The following is a 22654-nucleotide window of genomic DNA, read 5'->3' as shown; positions in this document are numbered from 1 at the left end:
ATTATTTTGTTATCTGCTCTTCATCTTGAGGTATTGCTGTATACTCAAGTAGGGTATGATTTGCTGAACTGAGACATACAAGATAAAGAATTTTGTAATTTTCAGTGCTACTAATAAAAAATGGTGTTAAAGTCAGTGCATCCCTGAGAGATCTAACTCTGAAAGACGCCATGATCTGCTGTGAATATTACAACTGGGGCTTCCATTCCTTTCATCCTACAAAATCTATAAACGTCTGCAATTCTTAATGTCAACCTTACGCCCTTTAAAGGAAATATCAATGTGCTTAAAATATCATCATGCACAGAAAACCATGGGGATGTTTTTTGGCTTAAGAGAAGCAGTATGTGCCTTTTGTAGAAAATAACGTTTGTGTTGTATAATTTATTTATATAATGGAAAGGGCTAGGGTAGTAAAAATGCTAATTACATAAACCAGTGTTGACCTTGCTCTTAAATCATTAAACGTTTGGAGTTGTTGAGCTTTTAATAAACAAGTATTGTTTTTTCAGCCGACAGCACATTTGACAGTGGTCAAGGGTCCACTGTTTATTCAGACTCTCAAAGCAGCCAGCAAAGTGTCATCTACTCGTCTCTGCCTGATCCAGTACCTCCTGCTATCCAACGGGTGTATAGCCCACCTCTGAGTGAGAGCCAGGCTGTGCCCCATAGCCTTCAGCAGCTGGGGCACTACCAGCAGCCCTCAGGAGTAAGTCTAAAGCTTTTCAAAATTATTTTCTGTCCTAGATCATACTTAACGGATCACTTATACTCTTGTTTTCAGTAGATAGGGGTTCCAGGACTTGCCTTATATATTCCTCACCTTTGTCGATGGTGACTTGCTTACTAATACATTTCTAGTTGACCTGAAATATGCTCTTAGTAGACGGTGTATGGCTGGTTATATTTGCCATTCTGAAGAAATGCTTCACTGGCATCTGTCATACTTTCAGTAAAAAAGCTTTTTATCAATCCATTGTCACTGAACTACGTTAGTAGCTTTGCAGTGATTAGTTTTAAACTCATGCATGTAGTTGAGAACTGTTCTGTTTGGGTTTGTTCACTGTTGGTATAGCCACACATTATTGTTCCTTCATTTGTTCAAGAGCCTCTTAGGTCTGATATTCCTTCCAGTTGTGACAAAGGTCACACATCCAGTCACTGCCTTTCTGGCTCTGGGTTTGAATTTAATCTTGCACAGAGTCGGGGTTGTACATCCATTACTGAGGCTCCAAAATCAGGCACTGGTAGCCCAGTCAGATGTTCACACTTGCTCCTGGTTTTGTGCTGTTATGACCTTGACCAAAAGCAATTAATGCAACTACTGGTGCAAGAACTAACACATGCAAGCAAACATAAATCTTCAGAAGTCCTTCAGAAGCTGTGGCAGCACCATGTTCCAGTTCCAGCCTGCACCCATCACACATGACAGGCAGCACTCACACTGTCTTTTGCTGACACAGCAATCCTGTTGTGGCTTTGACCCCAAACACAACATCCCTTCCCCAGCAACTGGGAGAGGAAAATGTGTATCTGTAGACTAGAGAAGAGGCAGAAGGCACATCTCCTCTGGTGGCACTGGGGACCTCTGGAAACCCTATGGAGCTAATGTTTTCTCAACAGTCTTGTCAGACATGCCTAGCCTGTTTAATTCAGTCTGGCCAAGATCAAAATGTGTCAGAAGTCTTGATGGCTGTTGAAAGTGCTCACTCCCCGGGTAGCCAACTCCCAGAAAACTCAGTGTCTCAGCCTCTTCCCTAAATAAACAGGCCATGTGGCAGAAGTTTAGACCTGCCTCTGTTACATTGATCTTTACAATACATAATTAGCCAAAAGACCGGTTCTTCTCCCATGAGATCTGCAAGAGTTGCAGAAAATATTCTGCCTTCTGAGTCCTCCAGTGGCAGAGAAGCCAACATGCTTGGACAGTCCCAGCCCTGTTGTGAAGTGTGCGCTGGCAAAATGCCACTAGTGGAGAGCAAGCTGGTGACTGCAGCTACTCTGATCAGTGGAAGCACTTGCCTAGTAAAAATAACAGTAATGATGTGGTAGGTTAATTTTTTTGTTGTTGTTTCATCCTATTTGACTTGAGAAGAAAAAATAAAATCCAGGACCAATGTGGTTTTCTTGCTTGATCCAGATTTAACTTATGTACTTGGGACATCATTTTCCCTGGTTTTACCTTATATTTTCCAAAATGGCTGCAAGAAATTATGAACTGTGTTTTATGAATACATTGAAACATGACTCTCTTTACCTGAACGAAAAAAATTCATCCTTGGCATCTGTAGCCAGCTCTCTCCACTGTGGAAACCACCTTTTCTATGTGCATTCATCTCCTGGGATCCATCCTTCCTCGTTTCTTGTTCACCCAAAGCACTGACTTAACTCTAAATATAGCACTCTAACAGCATATCTTGAGCAAAATTTTTTTATTAAATTGAGCTATGCTGCATGCTCTTTTAGAGCAGGCTTTCTTTTCATTGATAGGTTTCATTAATTTTTACCTAAATGCATTACTTTTTTCATGATTGAGTGTTTGGAAAGATAATAACCTTTATTCATGAGCAAAATATTTCTCATAGCTTTTTATTTTCTGATGGGGTTTCCATATTTTTTTTTCTTCCTGCGATAACTTAGGTAAAAAGTTCCAAGGTCTGAAAATATCAACAGACACAGGAAACAAAAGTCTGACTCAAAACCTTCCATTTTCCAAGAAAAAAAAAAAATCACTGTATTTATCTGGGAGATTATTTACCAAGACAACAAGCACACATGGAGGTGTAGTAGGTTTTTTAGGCTTATGAGCCTCAGTCTGACATACTGTTTATTTTTAATTTATCTACTTTGAGCTGAAACTTTAGAGAACTGCTGTTATGAACCTTAATTTCTATTAATTTTTTTTGTTTTCACTTCCACTGTGGTTTAATTTATTTCTCATTTCTCTATTTGTTTTCTTGGCATCCATTTCAAGTAAATTACCTGCTTTTTTGGAAGAGAAAGATTCTTTATGAAATTATAAAAATCTTTGTGAAGATAAATTTCTGTTTCACCCAGTTAACGGCTTGTTGTTGCTGTTGGTATATTCTCAGTCACTGTGTATGTGCTTTCAGTGGTTTTACTGGTCTCTACTTGCAGAAGGAAATGCAATGCAGTTGGTTGTCTTATTTGGAATTTGCTGACTTTTTTCCACATTGTTAGATTAACTTTCCATTCCTTGCAGGTAATTTTTTCATATATTATTTTTTTCCCCCCTCTGTTTTGAACCAAGTACTGAGTAGACTATTTACTTGCAATTACATTCTCAGTGAACAGTTGTAGAGGCTCTTATCGTGAGGGTTGCTCTTCTCTAAAGCAGTGCTCTCCCTCCTGCAGCCTGGCCTCCCCACCGTTCAGGCTGCGCCCACGGTGGTCTCCCAGCGGCCTCAGCACTACCAGGAGCCGGTGATGCCGTTCCCCGTGGTCCAGCCCACCACCATGGCCTCCCTGCCGCTGGGGCAGCCGCAGCCGGTGCTGGCCGGCCCGCAGGTGAGAGCCAGGTTGCTGCTGAAAAGTGCTTTCCTCAAGCCATTCCTTACCCACGCTCTGCTCCAGCACATACCTGTCGCAAGTTTGGGGTGTTTGAAGCTTGAGAGACTTGGGGATGGGCAAAGGGCATTGGGTTTCAGGGGTAGAAGAGTAACGGGCTGGGGGACAACTGCTGTGCGATACCTCGGAATGTCTTGATGTAGTTTAAGACTTCTCTTTCATTGTGGCTTAACGGCCTTGAAGCCTTGCATTGATTTCCATGTACTGTCTTGGTTCTTGAAAATTGCAGTGTTTTACTAATTTTGCATTATTATTTGGCATCTCCTTTCTAAAAGGTCAGAAAGAGACTGTCTTGCCTGGTGTTGGTTGTCTTTGAATCCTCAGCAATGCTGCTTTTTGAGTGGTGCGTGCATGTTAAATATAGTTCAGTATAGGCATCCAGCCAGTAGCTTTGTCTTCCAAGAGAAGAGTCTGTCTCTGAATTGTCTCCAAATAGTAATTCTTTGTGCATTTTAAAGTATCAAGTTCCCCCCAAAACCTGTGTTCCCTGAAGGTATTTACAGAACAGCTCTTAAGCAGCCGAGGGGTAGAGGCGAAGGCTGCAGTCCCTCCTCGTGCAGAGGTGGTGTCAGCCTCTGAGGAATGCAGCCACAGACCTCTATGACATGGTAATTTGTGGCTTATTGTTGTGATTCTCCCAAAAACTTGGCTTCCTTCAGTAGAAACTGTTGACAGGGCTGGGGAGTGTCTGTATACTTTGTGACTGGCATGGTTCCTGCCTCTAAACCTTTTTAGTTACCAACGTTTATCTCACAGGTTGCCTTTTTTTAACACAGCCCTATTTTTCTGAAAGCATCAGTATAGGAACAATGTAACGTGGTCTCCTCAAAAAACATATGCTCATGTGAAGTTTTGTCATATATCAGGTTTTTTTCTAATGGGCAGGGATATTCTAGTGATTCTCAGCCAAAACTTTTACACTTATGCAGATTTAGGACCTCACCAGTTGCACAGATCTCTCTAGTGGCCTCTGGAGCTTTATGCTGACAGTTCAAAAGCTGTTGTTTATTCTCCCCTGAGTAATTGCTGGTTTGGAATAGGATATTTGCCCAACTTGCTCAATTTTCACATGACTTTTCCTCACAGCGTTGCTGTCTCTTGAAACAATTCTATCCCTGATAGTAAAAGAATTTAATAACTAGTCTGTCTGTTTTCTAATCTTGCCAGGAAGCCAATAAAAGACTGACTTTTTAAAGCAGTATTATTACAGAAATAAGTAAAATGATAAAGTTCCTGTGCAGAGCTTCCTACAGCACCTGTGTGCCTCAGAGAAGTAGGTCTGGTGTTCCCAGAGTCTACAGGCATGATGCCATGAGCAGTCTTTTGTAAATGAATGGTAGGGGAGGTCAGCAAAGAATGGGAAATCAGGGTAAGAAAATTCATCTGCCAAACAGAATGAAATGTATTGATCTTGTATGAATATACACTGGCTCAGAGACATGGGATCAATGTTGCATCTCCTCATTTTTTTTTCCCAATTTGGGTATCTGTGCATTTATAATCATAGAATCATAGAACGGTTTGGGTTGGAAGGGACCTTAAAGATGACCTAGTTCCAACCCCCTGCCATGGGCAGGGACACCTTCCACTAGCCCAGGTTGCTCAAAGCCCCGTCCAACCTGGCCTTGAACCCTTCCAGGGAGGGGGCAGCCACAGCTTCTCTGGGCAACCTGTGCCAGGGCCTCACCCCCCTCACAGGGAAGAATTTCTTCCTTACATCTCATCTAAATCTGCCCTCTCTCAGTTTAAAGCCATTACCCCTCATCCTATCCCTACACTCCCTGATCAAGAGTCCCTCCCCATCTTTCCTGTAGCCCCTTTAAGTACTGGAAGGCTGCTATAAGGTCTCCCCAGAGCCTTCTCTTCTCCAGCTGAACACCCCCAACTCTCTCATTCTGTCCTCATAAGGAAGGTGCTCCAGTTTAGCATAATTCATTTTGATATTTTCCCCTCCCTGTGCCTCATCCAATTCACAAGCGTTTTGTAAAACACAAGTTGAATTTGAAATGGAGGCTTCAGGAAGCTGCTTAGCTCCATGAGTGCAATTTTTCTGCTTTTAACAGTGTCCTCTTGAGTCGAAGGTGGGTTGAACAGCCTGTGTCAGCATGCTCAATCCTCAGTTATCTGTGAGCAGCCTGTCTGAGCTGCAGATTAACCCAGCCAGGAATGCCAAGATACCTGAGCTGGCTTTGGGTGCTGGCAAGGTTTATTAGCTCCAGCCCAGCACTCTGTGTGTGTGACTGTTCTGCTCCTGAAGTCAGGTTGGGTCTGGCAGGAGTTTCCCATGTTGCAGAGCTCGCGCTGTGGGATGAGTGGGTACCCCGATGCCTCGGGTGGGCTCCATCTCAGCTGCTTTGCTCTGTCTCATCACCAGGTTCAGGCCAGCTCCCGCTGAGCCGCTTGTTTGTGTCGGTGCTGCCATTCCCTCGAATTTAGGATTTTAATTGAATAAATGCCCCTCTTTCCCCAAACCTGGAATGGCAGAAACTGCAATACAGAGCCACGTCATTGTTTTTTTTCTTTAATGTGGCAAGGTGAATACTCAGGACTAATAAACGCTGCAGGTGCTGTGCAGAGCTATTCAGTGCTGTCTCCAGCGTGTCTTGCACTGCTTGTGGCATTCAGTGCCCTCAGCCCCAGACACTCGATACCCATCGCCAAATACTTTTGTTCACTGATCCTTGTACTGCAAACTTAACCAGTCGTGGCTGAATTTGAGCTGTTTAAGGGTGGATGGCATCTTGCTTCCTCAATATATCTTCTACAGTTTTATTGTGTTAATGCCTAAAAACTGTTTGAAGAATCCTGCCCCTAAAAAAGTGCAGAGAAAAATATTACAATACTGATTTACACTGGAAGTGGCAAAGATAAACGATTATAATGCTTGGCTATTCATTTTAAAGTTACCTTTTGACCATCGGGCATGGTGTTAGGTTCTACGTGCTGCAGAATCCTGTGACCCCAAGTAGGTCATTCCAGAGCCAACTTGGTGCCTTGGTGCCATGCTTCTGAAACAGATTTTTTTTTTTTTTAAAGTACTTTCTAGCATTAATTAGAGTAACTGAAGAAGGAGATTGTGGTAGCATGGAAAATGTGAAAGTTTGTTACTGATTATTTTCAGCTTTAATGCAGCTTTTTATTTCTGTTCTACTGTGTAAAATCTGGCAGGTCAGTGGAGCACTGTTTTCCCTGGAAGGGTAAAACTGCTTTTTTGGCTGCCACATTGTTACTACAGCACTTCAGAAATAACTGTGATCCAGCTTTTACTATAATTATTGTGTTTTATTCATGTCTCAGATAATAAGTGTTGTATATTTCAATGCCTGCTACATTATGTAGTCAGCTTTTGAATGCCAAGATTAGCTAGGTATAATCTGCATAGTAGGAATCTTTGAAGTTAGTAGGTGGAGATTTTACAGGGCCAGCTAGAACAGTCTCTGGGACTTGAAGAGACTGAGTCATTACAAACAACCTTTCCGAGACAGTTAGAACTTGTCTTTTCAGGAAATGTATCTTGCATTTAAATGTGTTTTAAACATAGGCTCTCATACAGTGTTTAAATTGGGAGCGCTCTTCTCCTCTATAAACCGTCCCTACTCCAAGTGACAGCACTGTTCTGACTGTACGGTTTGAACTAGAGAGAAACTGGTGGCTGTGTCCAGTGAACTGGTTCTTTCATAATATACAGGCTATAACCTTTGTTATTCTCTTTTTCTTTCCTAGCAGCAACCCATATCACAGCAAGCTTCTCTGCAGCAGGTGCTTGCCAGCCAGCCAGTTTGCCCAATGCAGCCTGCAACCCATCTGTTACCCCAGTATCAACCCCAGACCTCTCAGGTGGCAGCTAGCACTACACCACTAAAACCCCTTCAGATTTCAACTGTGCCACAGCTTCCGCCAGTGGCCCCTTCCCAGGTAATATCTTTGAAGACTGTGTGTGAATACATCCATTTGAGTAAAGCTTTCCAGCTTAATTAACATGATTTGCATTTTTTGTGTGGCTATTTTGAATGCATGCCAATTTAATTAAGAACAAGAATATAGCTTTTTCCTAATTCCTGTATATTTCTTTACTATGTGTTTTTGGTGAAGGAAAAATCTCCTTTGTGAGTAATCCTGTGTCATGCCTAGAGAATCCAATTAATGACAGTTAAAAAATTGCAATAACTGCATTTATTTTTTTTTTGCACCTTTCCCTCTGGCATGCTCTCTTCCCCATCCCAAGCTTTAAGAGCATGAAAAGTTGCCCATTTTTTCTTTTTCTGAGCTCCTGACTTTACCACTTTCCCCAACACCACATGCACCCCTCCCTAGCCCTCAGCCCTGTTTCTGTTTTCAGTACCAGGGACGGACCCTTTCCTTGGCCTGGAAGGGTTTGTTGGTGCTATTGGTGTGTTTGCTAGTGACAGCCACCATGAAGTGAAGCAGCTTGTGCCAAAGGGAAGAAGCAAGCTGCTTCTGTGATGACTGTAGTTATGGTTGGCTACATCACTGGGAGGTGTTGATTACAAAAACCCTTTTATGGGATCTTCTGTGCTGCCTTGGTTGCAGCCAGCCTGTTTAAAGACAAGGGTTTTAAATTGTCTCCCTGAATTTTGCATGAAAGAGTTTTGCATTTTGTCTGGTCCGATTCCTTTTCATTTCTGTTAAAATGAAAGCAGCCTTTAATTACTATGTTGCTTGAAGGTTGCAAGCTAGTTTTGGAAATAGTTTTAAGCTTCTAAGGTATAAAAACGTCCCACTGAAATGAAGTTTTTTTCTCTTTTACTAATGATTTAAGCATAAATCAGTTTTTATTACTGTTTATAAACCTCAGGAAATGAATGGAAGTGATTAACAAACAGACATAATTATCATCATGGCACAGGTGATTTTTACATACTTGTATGGCAAATGAAACTACTTTGTACTATCAGTGAAAGCACTTGCAATTTATGTGATATTATATTTTTTTCAGATTCCTCAGTTTCCTGTCATTCCTGCAATTACTCCTCTGGCAGGACTTGACAGCCTTCCTCCAAACCTCTCTGACATACCTGCTGCAAATGTGCCCCCCATACCTGCTCCTTCTCAGTATTTTGCTCCCGCTGTGATTTTACCCAGCCTCCCCATGAACCCCACTCTGCCTATGGCACCAAACTCCCCTGCCCTCCCCATGCAGGCAGTCAATCTTCCTCATACCACCGTGGCTTCTTTGGTCTTGCCCTGCCAAACAATAGTGCCAAATATGTCAGCGGCTACGATACCGTTGCTAGCTGTGGCTCCGCCAGGAGTGCCGGCGCTGCCACCGCACCACGGGGTGCCCCAGCTCCCCCAGCAGCAGATGTACCAGACCACCTTCCAGCAGATCATTCAGAGCGAAGCGCCCTCTCCCCATCACACGCAGAGCACGCAAGCAGTGTCCCAGCCGCAGCAACCTCCACCTCCTCAGTCCCTTCAGCCAAGCATAATTCATCCTTCCGAGCAGACTCTGGCCGCGCCTGGGGCTGGTCACCAGGTAATGCACTGGGCGTGGGGCTGTGTCGGTGCTGGACCCTAGGGTGGCTGCTGAACGCAGGCGTTCCCGGAGCTCGCTCCCCTGTAAACACGCAGCCGGGAGGTTTTTTCCCTTGCTCTGAAGATGTTTTGTTAACGTCTTGACCTTGGTCCTGGAGGTGGTTGCTAGAGCTCTAAAGTCGGGTGGAGCAGGTGAGGTCTTAATCCAAAGACAGGTGAATGAATATTGAGAGGCTATAGGGAATAATCTCATGGGCTTTGGAAAGTGAGCAGACGAGCACTTTTTGAATTCCCTCTTCCTTCTCCCATCTCAAATATGGAAGAAGTATGAGCTGTCGTTCTCCTGTGACAGGCGGAGCCATGGCAGCAGCCGCACAGCCTTGCTGATGCCTTTACTCCGGGCTGCGCATGATGTGTAGGCTGTTGTGTTCTCACGGCAAAATAGGGGTGAGTTGGCAGGAGTGATAGAGTTGTTTTGACATAGAACTGCTTTAAAACAGTAAAGGGAAATGGCCATTCATTAACAACTCCAGAAAACTGCACGGAAGAGGTCTATCAGACAAGAATGGATTCTAGTTGCAGACCCTTTCCCCCTTGAAAGAAATGAAGCATAAAATGGAGCTTCTAATATTAGCGCTATCTGCAAGAGGACTGGTTCAGGACTTGTTGACAGAGTCTGTAAATACTTCTATTGCCACATCTGTGATATGACAACATGAAATGCAGCCTGACCCAAGCAGGAGAAAGCACTAAATCTGTTAATAATAGCATTCTTGAAAAATCTGTGTTCCACTATATCACTTTGCCATAACATATTGATTAAAATTCATAACATCCCATTTCGACCTGCCGTATCGTGGCATCTTCAAAGTAGTACATCATTTTTAAATTTCTCTTCAGCCATATATTTGGTACAGAAATACTGTTTGTGAAAATGCAGGCAACACGGAGCCTGAGACAGTTACCGCTGAGCTCGTTAGCCACAGTGTTTCCAGTGGCTTTAGAGGGATTTGCTTCAGGCCCGCTAGGCACAGCAAGTATGGCAAACACCAAAACTGGAGAACTGATATTCTCAAACTGTTGACATGGCCCTTATCTATCAAATATGTATGGAAGAATTGCATAGTAATATTTTTAGGATTAAAAAAAAGCTATTACAAACAAAATGGACAAGTGTAGAGGAATATTCAAGCAAACAGTGGTCTACGTTTTGAAGTACGTCTAATGGAGAGGTATTGTTGTAAATAAATGTTTTCCAATGCATTGCTGTTTTGGCAGTTGATGTTTAGCACCTCTGAGTTTAGTTTTGCCCAGGTAAATTATACATTGAAACATTTTGTGAATTATTCTAGTTATATAAGATTTTTTGTAAAAAAAAAAAAAAAATCACTGCCCTTCTGCGATGTACACCACAGTTGCTATTCTAGCAACCTCCACTTAGGCAGTCGTGTAACTGTTATGTGTTGCGAAGCACATCGTGTCTTTATTTTTATCCACATTAAAACCTGGAATAATAATTTTGGCTCATATCCAGAATCTGCAGAGAACATGCAGTAATGAAATTGTGTGGCCTAGTTCCCATCTGAGTCTTGGGGTTTTTTTTAATATATTCTCCAAATAGTCTAAATCTCTAGGTGATGATACTTTAAAAAAGTAAAAATTAGGCAGAGCTTTTACCTAGTACTAAAAAGCCTTTTTTCTTCCATATTTTCCTTCCTTTCTTTTTTCCTCTTCGCAAAGCTCAGTCCCCTTGTAGAAATACATGATGTACCTAAAAGGAGAATGTTCTGTTCTTAAATGTACAGCTCAAAAGAACTGTTATGCAGAATAGTAACATAGTCTCTAAGGTAGTTGGCATCTATTCGCATCCGTCCAGTTCCCACAGAGCGCTTAGGCACACGAGTTATTTTAATGCACTGAAGAAATCCACTGAGATAGATGAAACTTCCTCTGTGTGTGTAACACAAGGAAGCGTTTGCAGGGTTGGGGCCTTGGTACTTAGCATGTCAGGAGTTAAACTGTGTCTGAAATGTTTAAATGGAAAACAGTGTGTTCTGTAAGTAAAAGAAGAGTTGACTGTGTGGTCTGTACCAGCTACTGGTTCTACATATATAGCAGATTTGAAAAAAAATCCTAGTTTAGATTATGGGTAGAGTATATTTTTCTCTTCGTGGACATTGTAATAGTCTCATTGAAAACAGAGCAAACTATTCAGGACAATGAATTCATAATCTAAATTTTAATTTCTTAACAAAATATGGCTTTGTTTCTACAAATTAAATAGCACCTGAGCAATACACAAATTGTCATGATTATATAGGAAGAATCCTTAGATTTTTATTTGGTCATTTCAAAGCAGTTTTAAACTCTTTAAGTAGTTACCTTTCCAAGCAGAGACCACACAGATACAGTCTTGCTACAGAATTATAATCCTTTCTCTGAACTCCAGTGGCTTTAACACCTTGTCATGTAAATCACAAGCACTCTAAGTAGAGATTTGTTTTAATAGCTGTCTGTTGTGTTACAGCAGATTACTGGACACACTCAGTATGCTTTGGAAGCTGGAGCCCAGGTGCCCGTGCTGCCTGTGCAACCTTCGATAGTCATGTCACCACCTTTACAGTTGCAGCCTGAACTGTTGCCTCCCCGCGTCGCTCCAGAAGGCATTTCACAGATTCATGGCAGCCTTGCTACAGCTAGTCCGCCCGTCCCCATAGATCACTGTCTGCCTCTTCAGCCTTCTGGCCTGCTTCAGCTTCAACCCGATCTTGCCCCGCCGCTGGGTCAGCAGCTCCCAGCTCCCTGCTCAGCTGTCCAGGCAGAGACATCTCAAGAGGTAGAGCCGTTTCCTCTGAAGTAACTCGCCAGCCTCACCCTTAACCTTCTTACTCCTTTGTGAAATAATGGGCTTATTTCACAGGGGAGATTATCCCCTCTCACCGTATAGAGCTGCTTGTCCTAGATGCTAGCAACTCTGGGTCAAACAATAATCGGCTATTTCAAATGAAGCTGGAAACTGCACGTTGTACCTTGTGAAATGTCGTCTTGAAGTAACGAGGCAGCAGGACTAAGTACCTCTTTGTCTGTAGCTGGGCACAAACACAGAGATAGAAATTACTTTCTTTTAAGTGCTGTGGGTCAGTAAGAAGCTGTTCTGTAGAGTTTCATCCATGTTTTGTCCAGTCTTGTTTTAAATGTCTCAAGCACTTGTGCCACCAACCATCATTTGCCTTAAGAAACTGCTTCAATCTGATTCTTCACTATGTAAAAGCTCTTCATGGTCCTCAGCTTGAGCCTTATTTCCATTTCATTTAGCATTGTATCCTCCTGTATTGCCTGAATTCTAGTCTAACCCTGGGATTTTTGTTTTTCAGCTATTTTTAAGCATTCCCAATGCTCACTGGTCATATAAGCAAAATACATTTTATTGTTTTTCTTTATAAAACTGTCAGCTCCTCCTGTCTGCTATTTTGACTTTTCTTTCCACTCCCATAATTGTTTAACCTTCAGTCTTGACAGAATGTCACAGAACATTTCCTTCTCTTCAACTCTTTAATAGATAACCATAAGCAAAGCAAAACAAAGGTTTTGGCACTTGTACCAGTTTTCAGGAAATAAGTCTAATGTGTTCTCCACTTCTGAATGGAAATGTCCCTCAGCAATTCTGCTTTCAGAATTGTTCTTCTTGAGGCTCTCTGTTCTGAGCTACCTTTCCTCCCAAGGTAACAGTTTCCATCTTTTCAAACTGAATCTCTTTTGGTTTTACCCATGCTTTCATGCACTTGTCGCATGCCTTGACTCCACAGTACAGCTTACAAATTTCATTAGAGGCACAGCTTAACGCCTCGTCCAGAAGATGTCCAGTGAGGATACTGCTAACACTGAAACTAGATTCCAGTTCCCCATTTTGCCTGTCCTCCTAGTGGCAGCCTAATTCTTGTCAAATAAATATTCATGCTGTGATGTAGGACGTTTTCTGGTGAATCTCTATATCCTGTAGGTTAGATACAGCAGAAATGGTAGTACCTGTCTATAGTGCTTCCCTTGCAGAAGCCCCACGTAAAGCCTGCCTGTGTCAGGCATATCCCTTATTCAAGGTATTTCTTCTCCAACTGCCTTTTTTCTGTATGCACAGCTCATGTCAGGTTCAGAGCTGATGTGAGAGCTACAGCCTTCAATGCAGGGTCCATCCCATTAGAGATTCTGGAAATAGGAATGAACCTTGTTGTTGTGCAGTGTGATATGGGGGATACAAGTTGTCCTATAGTACCTGAGAAATCCATGCTCACTGAGGCACGTGTCTGTACTGCCACTTTATCATATCCCTCGGAACATTTAACCACTGTTTTGCTAACTTCATTCTCATATTTCATCTTTAAATTAACTCCCTTCTCTCTTTCAATTTAAGAAATCAATCTGAGATCATAGCATGGTCAAATTTGTTCCCCATGCTGATTTTATGACATATATTGCTAAGGTTTTCTTGGGTGTAAGAGGAGTTTCATATCTGTATATATTTGACACACTACATTTTGTTGCTATTCTGCCATAATGTTTTTATCTCTCTTGTTTAAATGTGTGGCAGTGCTCACAACCAAACCAATCTTAATTGATCAGGCAAACGAGATTTTGTGAAGCACTTGATCAAGTGCACTACTAAAATTTAGATACATTATGTCTGTGTTCTCACTGTTCATTAATTTTGCAGTTTTATGGAAACTGCAGTCAAGCTTGGCATGGCATATGTGTGGCATTATAAGCAGCGAGTGGGGTTGACTGGTTAACCACTAAGCTTTTAACTCCAGTCTACCAACTGCTTCGGTATTAAGATGTAGTGATGACAGGCAAGGGGCTTGTTTCTAGCTGTTTTTATAGGCATCTGTTTGTAAAAATATATATAAATATATATAAAATTATATATATTTATGAATATATTTGGGGTGTGTGTATATCCATGCACAGGTGTGTGTGTGTAAGTTGGTTACAGCAGGGCCAGTAGCATCGTCGTCACAAATCCTGTGAAAGCAGGTCTACCCGATGCGAAAGCCACGCTATCAACGGCTGTCCTATAGCATTGCAACCAGTGAAAAGGAAAGCTTTTAGGTAAAACCTCTATTGGGTAGAGAGCCAGAGGACATGATATGAGGGTGGTGTTTTTAAGTGATGAATTTTCATCTTTTATTTATACATTGTCCAGAAATTTTCACAATAAGCCAAATACTATAAAAATACTTAACACATTTCAGGAAACTCTACAAAGCAACAAAGCAAAATAGCTTGTACTTTATATCCATTCAAAAATAAAATTAGTTAGGTGCTGATGTGGATTTGTCCTGCAATCAAGTTTTTCCATTGTGGTGAGACCGGTTTTGTTTCTTTCACCACCTCTTCTGCTTTAGAGACAGCAGAAGGGAACTAGCAGATTAATGGCTCTGCCTTAAGAAGTGGTTGTGCACAGATACTGATGCTTTAGACAGAAGTAGTGTCGGGAGGGTAAAATGGGACATTTATTTGTTTCTGAGTTCCAAAAATTGGTTAAACAGAATGGTTTAGGATTACCAGTGTCTCAACAGCAAAAACTTTCTTAAAGGTGTTTTTCATCTGCCAATAAAATGCATTTACTTAAATTACTTTTTCTTACATTTTAGGAGCAGGCAATACAGGACAAACTTCAAACTCTGTCACAGAGCTGTGAAAGGTATCATTATAATCTCTTTGGCATAAGAAACGTTTTCTTTCTGGAGGCTGTTTTTCCTCTCTCTTTACAAGGCTGGGCCAAATGCCTGGCCTTTGCCTTGGCTGAGAGAAGAGTAGCAGGAGCTGACCAGGAGAAGATGGAAGGGTGCACGTCTAAGGAGAAAGCTGCAAATACTCTGTGTGCAGTGCGCCTATTTTGGCTCCTCCAACTCTTTTAATTCTTTAGTTTGGGTGCTGTATCCTAGCCTTCATGTATGTACAACAGCTTTCATTTCAGCATGTAACTTCTCTTTTTGTTAAGATAACTGAAGTGGTACAGTCCCTGATTTTGATGTTGAAAACATGCTGTGCTAGTATAATTGGGTATGCCTGTACCATCTTCTGTAATGATCTTTCCCCAGGTATGTTACTGGAAACGGGTATCAGTGAGAGTTGTGTGTTGAGCTGCTCAAAGGTATCGTTACAAGTGTTAGAACACGCGGCCAAAGCCTGGTCTGTGGTTTTGCAGTACGCAAGGTCACACTCGAGCCTAGTTAATGCTCATGACAGAAGTAATGATAATTAACCAGATCCAGCTCAGCACTCCTCAGAAACAAAGCAAATTTCAGTTTTTGCCGTCCCTTATCTGCCTGTTTCTGTACTCAGAAGCAGAAGGGGAAGTAGCAAGGTTTAGAGGAAGCAGTGAAGAGGAGCCCTGGAGAGGAAGGCTTATTGCTGGACTGGAGAGGGGCTGAGTAGGGGCAGTGGTTGCTGTTTTGGGGACAGGACTGCCCTCCCCAGGCATCTGCTGCTCCTGTGCTTCAGCTTCTGCTTCAGCACCAGCAGCAAGCCAGACTTTTCAGTGTTTGGCTATGGATAAGGTAGATACAGGGTGTATTCGTTAGCATCTAGATGCCTTGCCTATTGCAGGAGCCAGCACCAACTTCATCCTTATTGATTATAAAGCTTTGCGATTAGGAATTTAGTGAGCTTTTTCTGTTTTCCTGAATAGACAAGATGAGTTAAGTTTATGAACTTTGAAGACACCTCTCTTTCTGTTTTCATTCCCCCCTACCAAAAAAGTTAGCCTGACACAAGTCAATGCAACCCTGTAATCTTAAAATGGATCCTTTTTTCTCAAGAACTTGCTACTTTTAAATACTGTATGGAAAGTGAAATCTAATTTTTTGTGACTATAGGTTAGTTCTGGCTTATAAATAAGTTAGACAAAATTAGTTCATTTTGTCTATCTAGTCTGTTGTAGAAAGGCACAACAAATTTTCAGTCATCTTTTGAATTCTAATTTGCCTGTCCCAGAATTGCGTTTGAAAAACTGTCATGACTACAGCAGCATGGAGAGCCTGTGTCAGCACACATCCTGTAGTCGTAGAGGGAGGTCTCTCTTTTCCAGGTGCATAGGTAACTCAGCGCTGTGCTTGTGCTTTTGTAGAGTGGAAGGTAATGGCACATGAATCAAACGGCTGACAACTGCAGCAAAGATATTGCCTAGAGTATATCCTATGTGCAAAATGTGTTCACTTTCCTAACATATCAGTTACACATGCAAGGTAGCTGCAAAGGGAGTAGAAATAAGCTGTTCTGTGTGACTAGTGCAGAAGAAAAAGTCTTAAATTTAAGAACAGGATCCATAGGTTAGACTTCAGATCTTTTATGCCTGTATGGCTAAATGAACACAAGAATAAATTGTCCAGGAAGGTTATGAAATCTCATGGGAGCTTTGTAAGATCAGTTTACACAAACCTCTGTGGGGACTGGTTTAGACAGAGCGGATCATACCTTGGGGTAATAAATAGGCCAGATGGCCTTATAAGGTTCCTTCCTGACATGGTTTTTATGAACCTCTGAAAATTTCCTGCAAATTACTTGCCTATTGACGTTTTCTGTACATGCCATATTACAATAAGATTGTTAGCAGCTACTGTTTTGGCTGCTAAAAATAATATACTAGCTGGTCAACTGAGATATTGTGGCATAAAATCTTTCTGATCCTTGAGAACTGCGGAGAGAGGAGAGGCAGTCTCTTACAGGATGCTGTACCAACTTCTTGCTGTTTTCCTTTACTTCTGACAAACATAAACTGACCCTGTTCAGACCTTCTGCTGTGAGTGCAGACAGGCAGGAACTGAGAAGACTGGACCTTAGAAAAATGGGAACTTGTGCAGTTCAGAGAGGGACTGTAAGGGTCCCTGAAGTGATTAGGGGGATGTGATGATATATTAAGAGTAATGGGACTTTCCCTGTGGTGTTGGCAGAAATGTTAATAGATAATTTCTTAGTAGGTGTGATAGCCAGAGTACATGTCTGACTTAGAGTAGTTCCCCTTCACTTACTGAGCATCTTTCAGTAGCTGGCTCAGGTTGGGCCAAAAGAATGCAGATGTGCACTTTTTTTTGCATCCCTGTTGTTGTGTATCTTACCTATGCATAACTCCATCGCGTGTGATGGTGGTTTTATTTGGGGGTTTCTCTTCCTTTCTTTTACAAAGCTATATGAGTCCAGATGTTGCTTCAGGTAAAGAGATGAGTGACAGCTTTGAAGGAGCAATGGGAAGTGGAAAACAAGAAGGAAAGTCATTAAAGAAACATAAGAAATCCACACGTGCTCGTTCACGCCAGGAGAAGTCCAGCAGACCAAAGCTGACCATATTAAATGCAAGTACAACCTCTCTGAGGGTAACTTTAGGATTCCTTTGACTTTGCCAGAAATAACTGTTGTTAATCTTTGCTTGCAGGTTTGTAACACGGGGGATAAGATGGTGGAGTGCCAGCTTGAAACACACAATCACAAAATGGTGACTTTTAAGTTTGATTTGGATGGTGATGCGCCAGAGGAAATTGCTACTTACATGGTAAGACTTGGTGATGCAGCTGCCCACAGTCTCTTAGTGCACCAAGTTGCTTCAGTCAACTTATTCTCACGTGTGCTTGTTGACCAAGCTTTCTGGTAGCTGTGGAATGGGGTATTAATAGAAACGTTACTGGTTTCCTCTTTATTTTGATGTGGCCTTATAGGTAGAGAATGAATTCATATTGCAGAGTGAAAAAGAGACATTTATTGAACAAATGAAAGATATTATTGATAAAGCAGAAGATATGCTCAGTGAAGATACAGAAGGAGAACGAAGTTCTGATCAGGGAATGAGTCCCCAACAAGATGCTGATAGACTGGAAATGAACGAGGTAAGAAATGTTAAATAAAAGTTTTCTAGTTTGTTTCCTTTTTCTTAACAGGCAGTTACTGTAAATCAGTTTTACATCCTGTGTTAAAAAGAAAAAAAAGTTTCTTAGCTAGAAAAATAATGCTTTTACTTCATTAACTCTTACAACATGAGTGCTCCTTGAAATGATGCTGTCTCATATCAGTGCAAGAGGAACACTAGTTCTGTTTTGGGTTTGTTTTTGTTTTTTAACAGGAGAAGCGTCAGTCTCAAATGAAGACACCCGTGTATCAACAAAATGGTAAATGTCCTTTGAATACAGACTTAAGCTTTAAGGCAGTGGTGAGTTGATGCAGAAGTTTGCTAGATTCAGGAAGAAATCCACCAGTTACTGGTGGTTGAAAATATATCTAGAAATGTGGGTATAAGAGTGGTCCCTGCTGTTAGCAACCTGGAAGATCACAGGGCTAACCTGGATGAATCTAACACCTGGGGATGTTTAGGGAAGCCCTGCATTACACAGGCTGATAGGCAGTGGTGGAAAAGTCAAGAAGGTACGGGCAAGCATACTCTTCACAACAATAACTCTGTTTGCAAGAGAAAGCTGAAAAGATTATGTTTATGTTGGTAATTTCATTGAAATTTCTAACCCATAAGTTTTCAGCTACTTTGGTATTATGGGGGGGATCTTGACCATCTGAACACAACGTATCTTACGGGTTTGACAGATAAATTGAGTGGGAAGGGAATTGGCCCTTGATTCTCTCTGTAAGTGCATGCTGGTGGGAAAAACGAAACCACTGCTGAAGGAATCATTTCCAAAATTCTTGTTACACAGCATCCCATGCAGTATTTGCTCCATGCTGACAGGGGAAGAAGGATGATTTAGAACTTCTTTGACAAGTGCAGAAAGTGAATCCTCCAAACTAGACTTTCTGCTCCAAAGATGTCGTTTATTTTTTGCCTGTAAATATCATAATTTTCTCAGTACACCTTCTTTAACACAACATTTATGTTTCTACTAATGCTAGTTACAAGGTGTGTATAGTTCTGGTTTGCCATTTACATATGCCAGGCTTTGAGATGAGATGTAGAAGGAAATATTAGCCGGGAAACTTCCAACATGTTAAGCTGGATAAATGCTACAAAATTAACAAAATTTTTCATTGTGAGAAAACTGTCCATAGTACTGTTGTTAAATTTTCATGTAGGGAACTATTACCCTTCTAAAAGTATGAACACTTGAAAATAAATTTTCCAATAACATACGTGGCAGAACTGGGAGGCATCACTGTCTCCTTTCCAGAAGGGATGAGAATCAAATTAGGAGCCATTGATTTAATCTCGGCTAATACTGTAGAAGTTCTGATTTTCTTTCCAAGCATGGAACTTAAGACTAGGTTTTGACAGATCTGGAATGAATGGGATCTGTTGTGTTTACTTTTTATTTTCTTTTCATCTCTAGTTTTGCATACTGGAAAAAGGTGGTTTATTATATGTCCTGTTGTGGAAAACCCTACTACTGATGCACCAGAATTTTCTCCACCAGTACCTCAAAGTACACAGCAGTCTGAAGGGCCAGGTATTTACAAACTTCATAGAGAATGTTTTCTTCTCTGAAGCTGCTGTATCATCTCTCTTCTATTCTCACCTGACTTAGTTGTGATTGCTTCACTTCATTTAGTTGGAGGAAGAAAATGATCAATTTGAAGTTACGCATTTTAAGTGTGTTCCTGGTATTGAACCACATTAGGAATGTTTATCTGCGTTTCAGGAAAGTCTCAACATATAACTCTGCCTTATGCTATAAGGTGGCTGAAGTTCTAGTCACTGCTGTTTTAATAAGCAGTGTCTTTTCTGGGAAACATTTTTGCATAATCTGCAATGTTAGGTTCTAATTTGACTTGTATAGCAGTTATTTTCTGACAGGAAGCACTAATGGGTTACAGCTAGATGTGGTTATCACTGCAGCTACCCGGGAGTTTTTGCAGTGACTTTCTCTTTTTCATTCTTTGCAGCTCATTAAAAAGTTAATCTGCTGTTTGTGCTCTTTCTAGACCTGGAGCAATCAGATGATCAGCAAGTGAGCTCTGTGGTAACAGACCTGCCTCGTGTCTTAGCTGGCCAGCAGCTTCCCCTCCAAGCAGGTGTATGTGACAGCCCCATCGGAGCCTCTCCATCTTTGGCACAAGTTCCTTCTGCAGCATCTTCCTCCGGCTTGCTGAGCCAGGCGGAGTTTCCAGCTCCGGCACTACCAGGATCCGCTCCAAATATCCTGGAGCAGGCAGCTGCTAGCGGCGGTCAGCTGGAGTATTCTCCTCTGAAGGCAGCGATGCCCGCTCAGCCGGGCACTCCTGCCCCCCATGCCGCCTTGCTGGAGGAGCCTCCGGATGCTCCCCCCACACCTCAGCCCCTGCCGCCGGCGGCCGATGAGGGCACGTGTGTCCCCGAGGTGGAGATCGCCTGTTGCAGCGTTGGGCCGCACAAGTCAGTCCCGGCAGCCCCCGCCAAGGCGGCAGAGCTCTGCCCGCTCCCCGTGCTCCCGGATTCCGTCGTGTTGGAACGGCAGCCTGCGGTGCAGGTCCCCCACCTGCCAGAGGCCGGCCAGCCCGCTGTGGTGCAGCACCCCTTCATGAACCAAGTGTTCCCTGCGTCCGCCACATCCGACCCTCTCAGCCTGGCGGGGTCTCAGCTCCAGAGCCCCACTCAGGTGCCGGTGGCCACGTCCCAGCAGCACGCGATGCTGTCCCAGGCGCAGCCCGTGGCCTGCGCCGGCGTGGGGATCAGCCTGCTGCAACAGCAGCAGCCCAGCACCGCCGAGTCCGACGGAGAGGGACCTCCCCGGGTGGACTTCGTCGACAACACAATAAAAAGCCTCGATGAGAAATTGCGCAATTTACTTTACCAGGAATATGTTCCTACTTCTTCTACATCAGCGGGGACTCCAGACACCTCTGTCCCATTAGAGCAGGGTGACAGTGAATTTAACTTGCCACCTTTTCCTGAAGATCAAGTTCCCACACTGGATTTGAGAGAACCAGGCCATAACGTTGCAGACACCAGCCAGGAGGTGAAAGCTGCTGCCGAGGCCCAGCCGGTGCCATCTGAGACCTCACCGTACCCAACACTGGTTAGTCCAGCAATGGCTCTGCCCTTTATACCCCCAAATCCAGCTGTTAGGGAGAGCACCAGCAAGCCTGTGGTAGGACATGTGTGGATTCTTGCTTCTCTAAACATTCTATGTTTCTGCTCCTGGGTATATTACACTTTGTTGACTGCTTTCCAGTGTGAAAGTTCTCTTAAATTTTTACTGTCAGATGCATTCTGACTCATCTTACATAAACGCTTAGTAATGAAAGCCAACCTTTTCCTTTGTGTTTAAGTGTGGTATAATATCTTAATTCATTCTCCTCCTCTTGTGTCCTGTTTCTAAAGCAGGCAGAAATGTGATATTTTTTGTGGTTTAAGAATGTAAAATGTGTGAGGGGTATAGTCATTCAAGTTCTGATGAAGATAATCATGCTCAATAGGAATTTTTTAAAAATATAAATTTATGGCAGTGATTATAATGCCTGCCTTCTAAGTCAGTCTGAATAAAATTAAACACCTTGGGAGCCTTTGCTTTGTTCAAGTGTTGCAGCTAAAGGAAAACACTCCATAGGTAGCTTACACTGCTTCTAGTAATTTCTTTTGTCTTCCATGAACTTGGCAGAGCGAGACTTCACTAGGAAGCATCTAAGGAAAGCTGGAGCAGGTGGTCTGGGTCATTATTTACTTAATGTCTCAATTGTGCACCTGTGTTGTGTTCTTTCAGATAAAATCCTGAGTTTATGAAATTCAACAGATTTGCAGCACTTTCTGCTAGAAAATCAGTGTATATCTTACTTGAAAATAGCATTACTGGAGATAATTACCTCACCATTAGCAAGGATGAGGCTGTTTCATGTAGCATTTGCTTGATGAACTGTATCAACTGCTTGAAAGATTCTGTATGTTACAGAAAAGATGGCTGCACTTGAGTAACTCATTAGAGTATATTGTTTATAATTGTAAATGACTTTCTACGGCAGATGAAATTTTCTCTCTCTAAAAGGTGTTACGTCTCTCCAGTAATTGGAATTTGTCCTATTAAAGTCTGGGCCAATAAGAAAAGAGAGACGTAGAATTTCTGAAGACAGTCATACAGATGAAGAACATACAGTCTGGCTGGAAAAGCAAACCAGAACAAAACCCCAAACTGAGATAGATATATATTAGATATATATAAAAATATATTAAAAATTCAGTGCCTGTTTTTTAGTAACTTAGGCTGCACTTCCCTCTGTGACATGGCCACTGCTTTTTTCTTCCAAAAGAGGTAAAGAAATGGAGGAGTTGGAGGAAAAGCTAGAAGGCCACTTCCACAGACATTATACAATAGTTTAATATTCCACGATAGTGTGAGGGCAGAGAGGGAGAGAGAGGGAAGGAGAATGCATTGCCTTTCTGCTGTGTGCGTGAGACTGAAATTCTTCTTTTTTCTTTTTACTGAAAGTTTGAAAAGTCAGAGGTCAGTGGCATCACTACTCATTCCTCAGAAGCAAGAGGTGGGTCAGCAAGCAGAAAAGGTAATGCGCCTTTCGGTGATGAACAGCAGTGATGCATCTGTACTAGTGCGTGGTCCTCTTCTCCAGTGGCCCCTTGCTGCTCCCCCTCTGGTTAACTGCAGAGCGTTGC

The 22654-nt window shown here is 42.3% G+C and overlaps 1 protein-coding gene across 12 annotated transcripts in view; it reads left to right on the top strand.

Annotated features, from left to right (window-relative positions):
- The window catches only part of WNK2 (WNK lysine deficient protein kinase 2), a 114479-nt gene that overhangs the window by 60643 nt on the left and 31182 nt on the right, over positions 1–22654 (top strand). For 7 of the 12 annotated variants that reach the window (XM_074836747.1, XM_074836745.1, XM_074836744.1 and 4 more), the window contains exons 9-21: positions 513–709; positions 3376–3528; positions 7312–7503; positions 8546–9085; positions 11612–11920; positions 14733–14782; positions 17267–17432; positions 17513–17629; positions 17793–17960; positions 18194–18239; positions 19404–19520; positions 19996–21068; positions 22473–22545. In XM_074836747.1, coding sequence (XP_074692848.1) covers positions 513–709; positions 3376–3528; positions 7312–7503; positions 8546–9085; positions 11612–11920; positions 14733–14782; positions 17267–17432; positions 17513–17629; positions 17793–17960; positions 18194–18239; positions 19404–19520; positions 19996–21068; positions 22473–22545 — 3201 coding nt within the window. The remainder of the gene's footprint in view (positions 1–512; positions 710–3375; positions 3529–7311; positions 7504–8545; positions 9086–11611; positions 11921–14732; positions 14783–17266; positions 17433–17512; positions 17630–17792; positions 17961–18193; positions 18240–19403; positions 19521–19995; positions 21069–22472; positions 22546–22654) is intronic. The other 5 variants (XM_074836737.1, XM_074836740.1, XM_074836738.1 and 2 more) reach the window with 5 other exon arrangements.

The sequence above is a fragment of the Strix aluco genome, chromosome 11, assembly GCF_031877795.1.
Source record: "Strix aluco isolate bStrAlu1 chromosome 11, bStrAlu1.hap1, whole genome shotgun sequence".
In the NCBI taxonomy this organism is placed as follows: Eukaryota; Metazoa; Chordata; class Aves; order Strigiformes; family Strigidae; genus Strix; species Strix aluco.
Note: the sequence above shows the minus strand (reverse complement) of the source record. Positions and strands in the feature narration are given on the sequence as shown.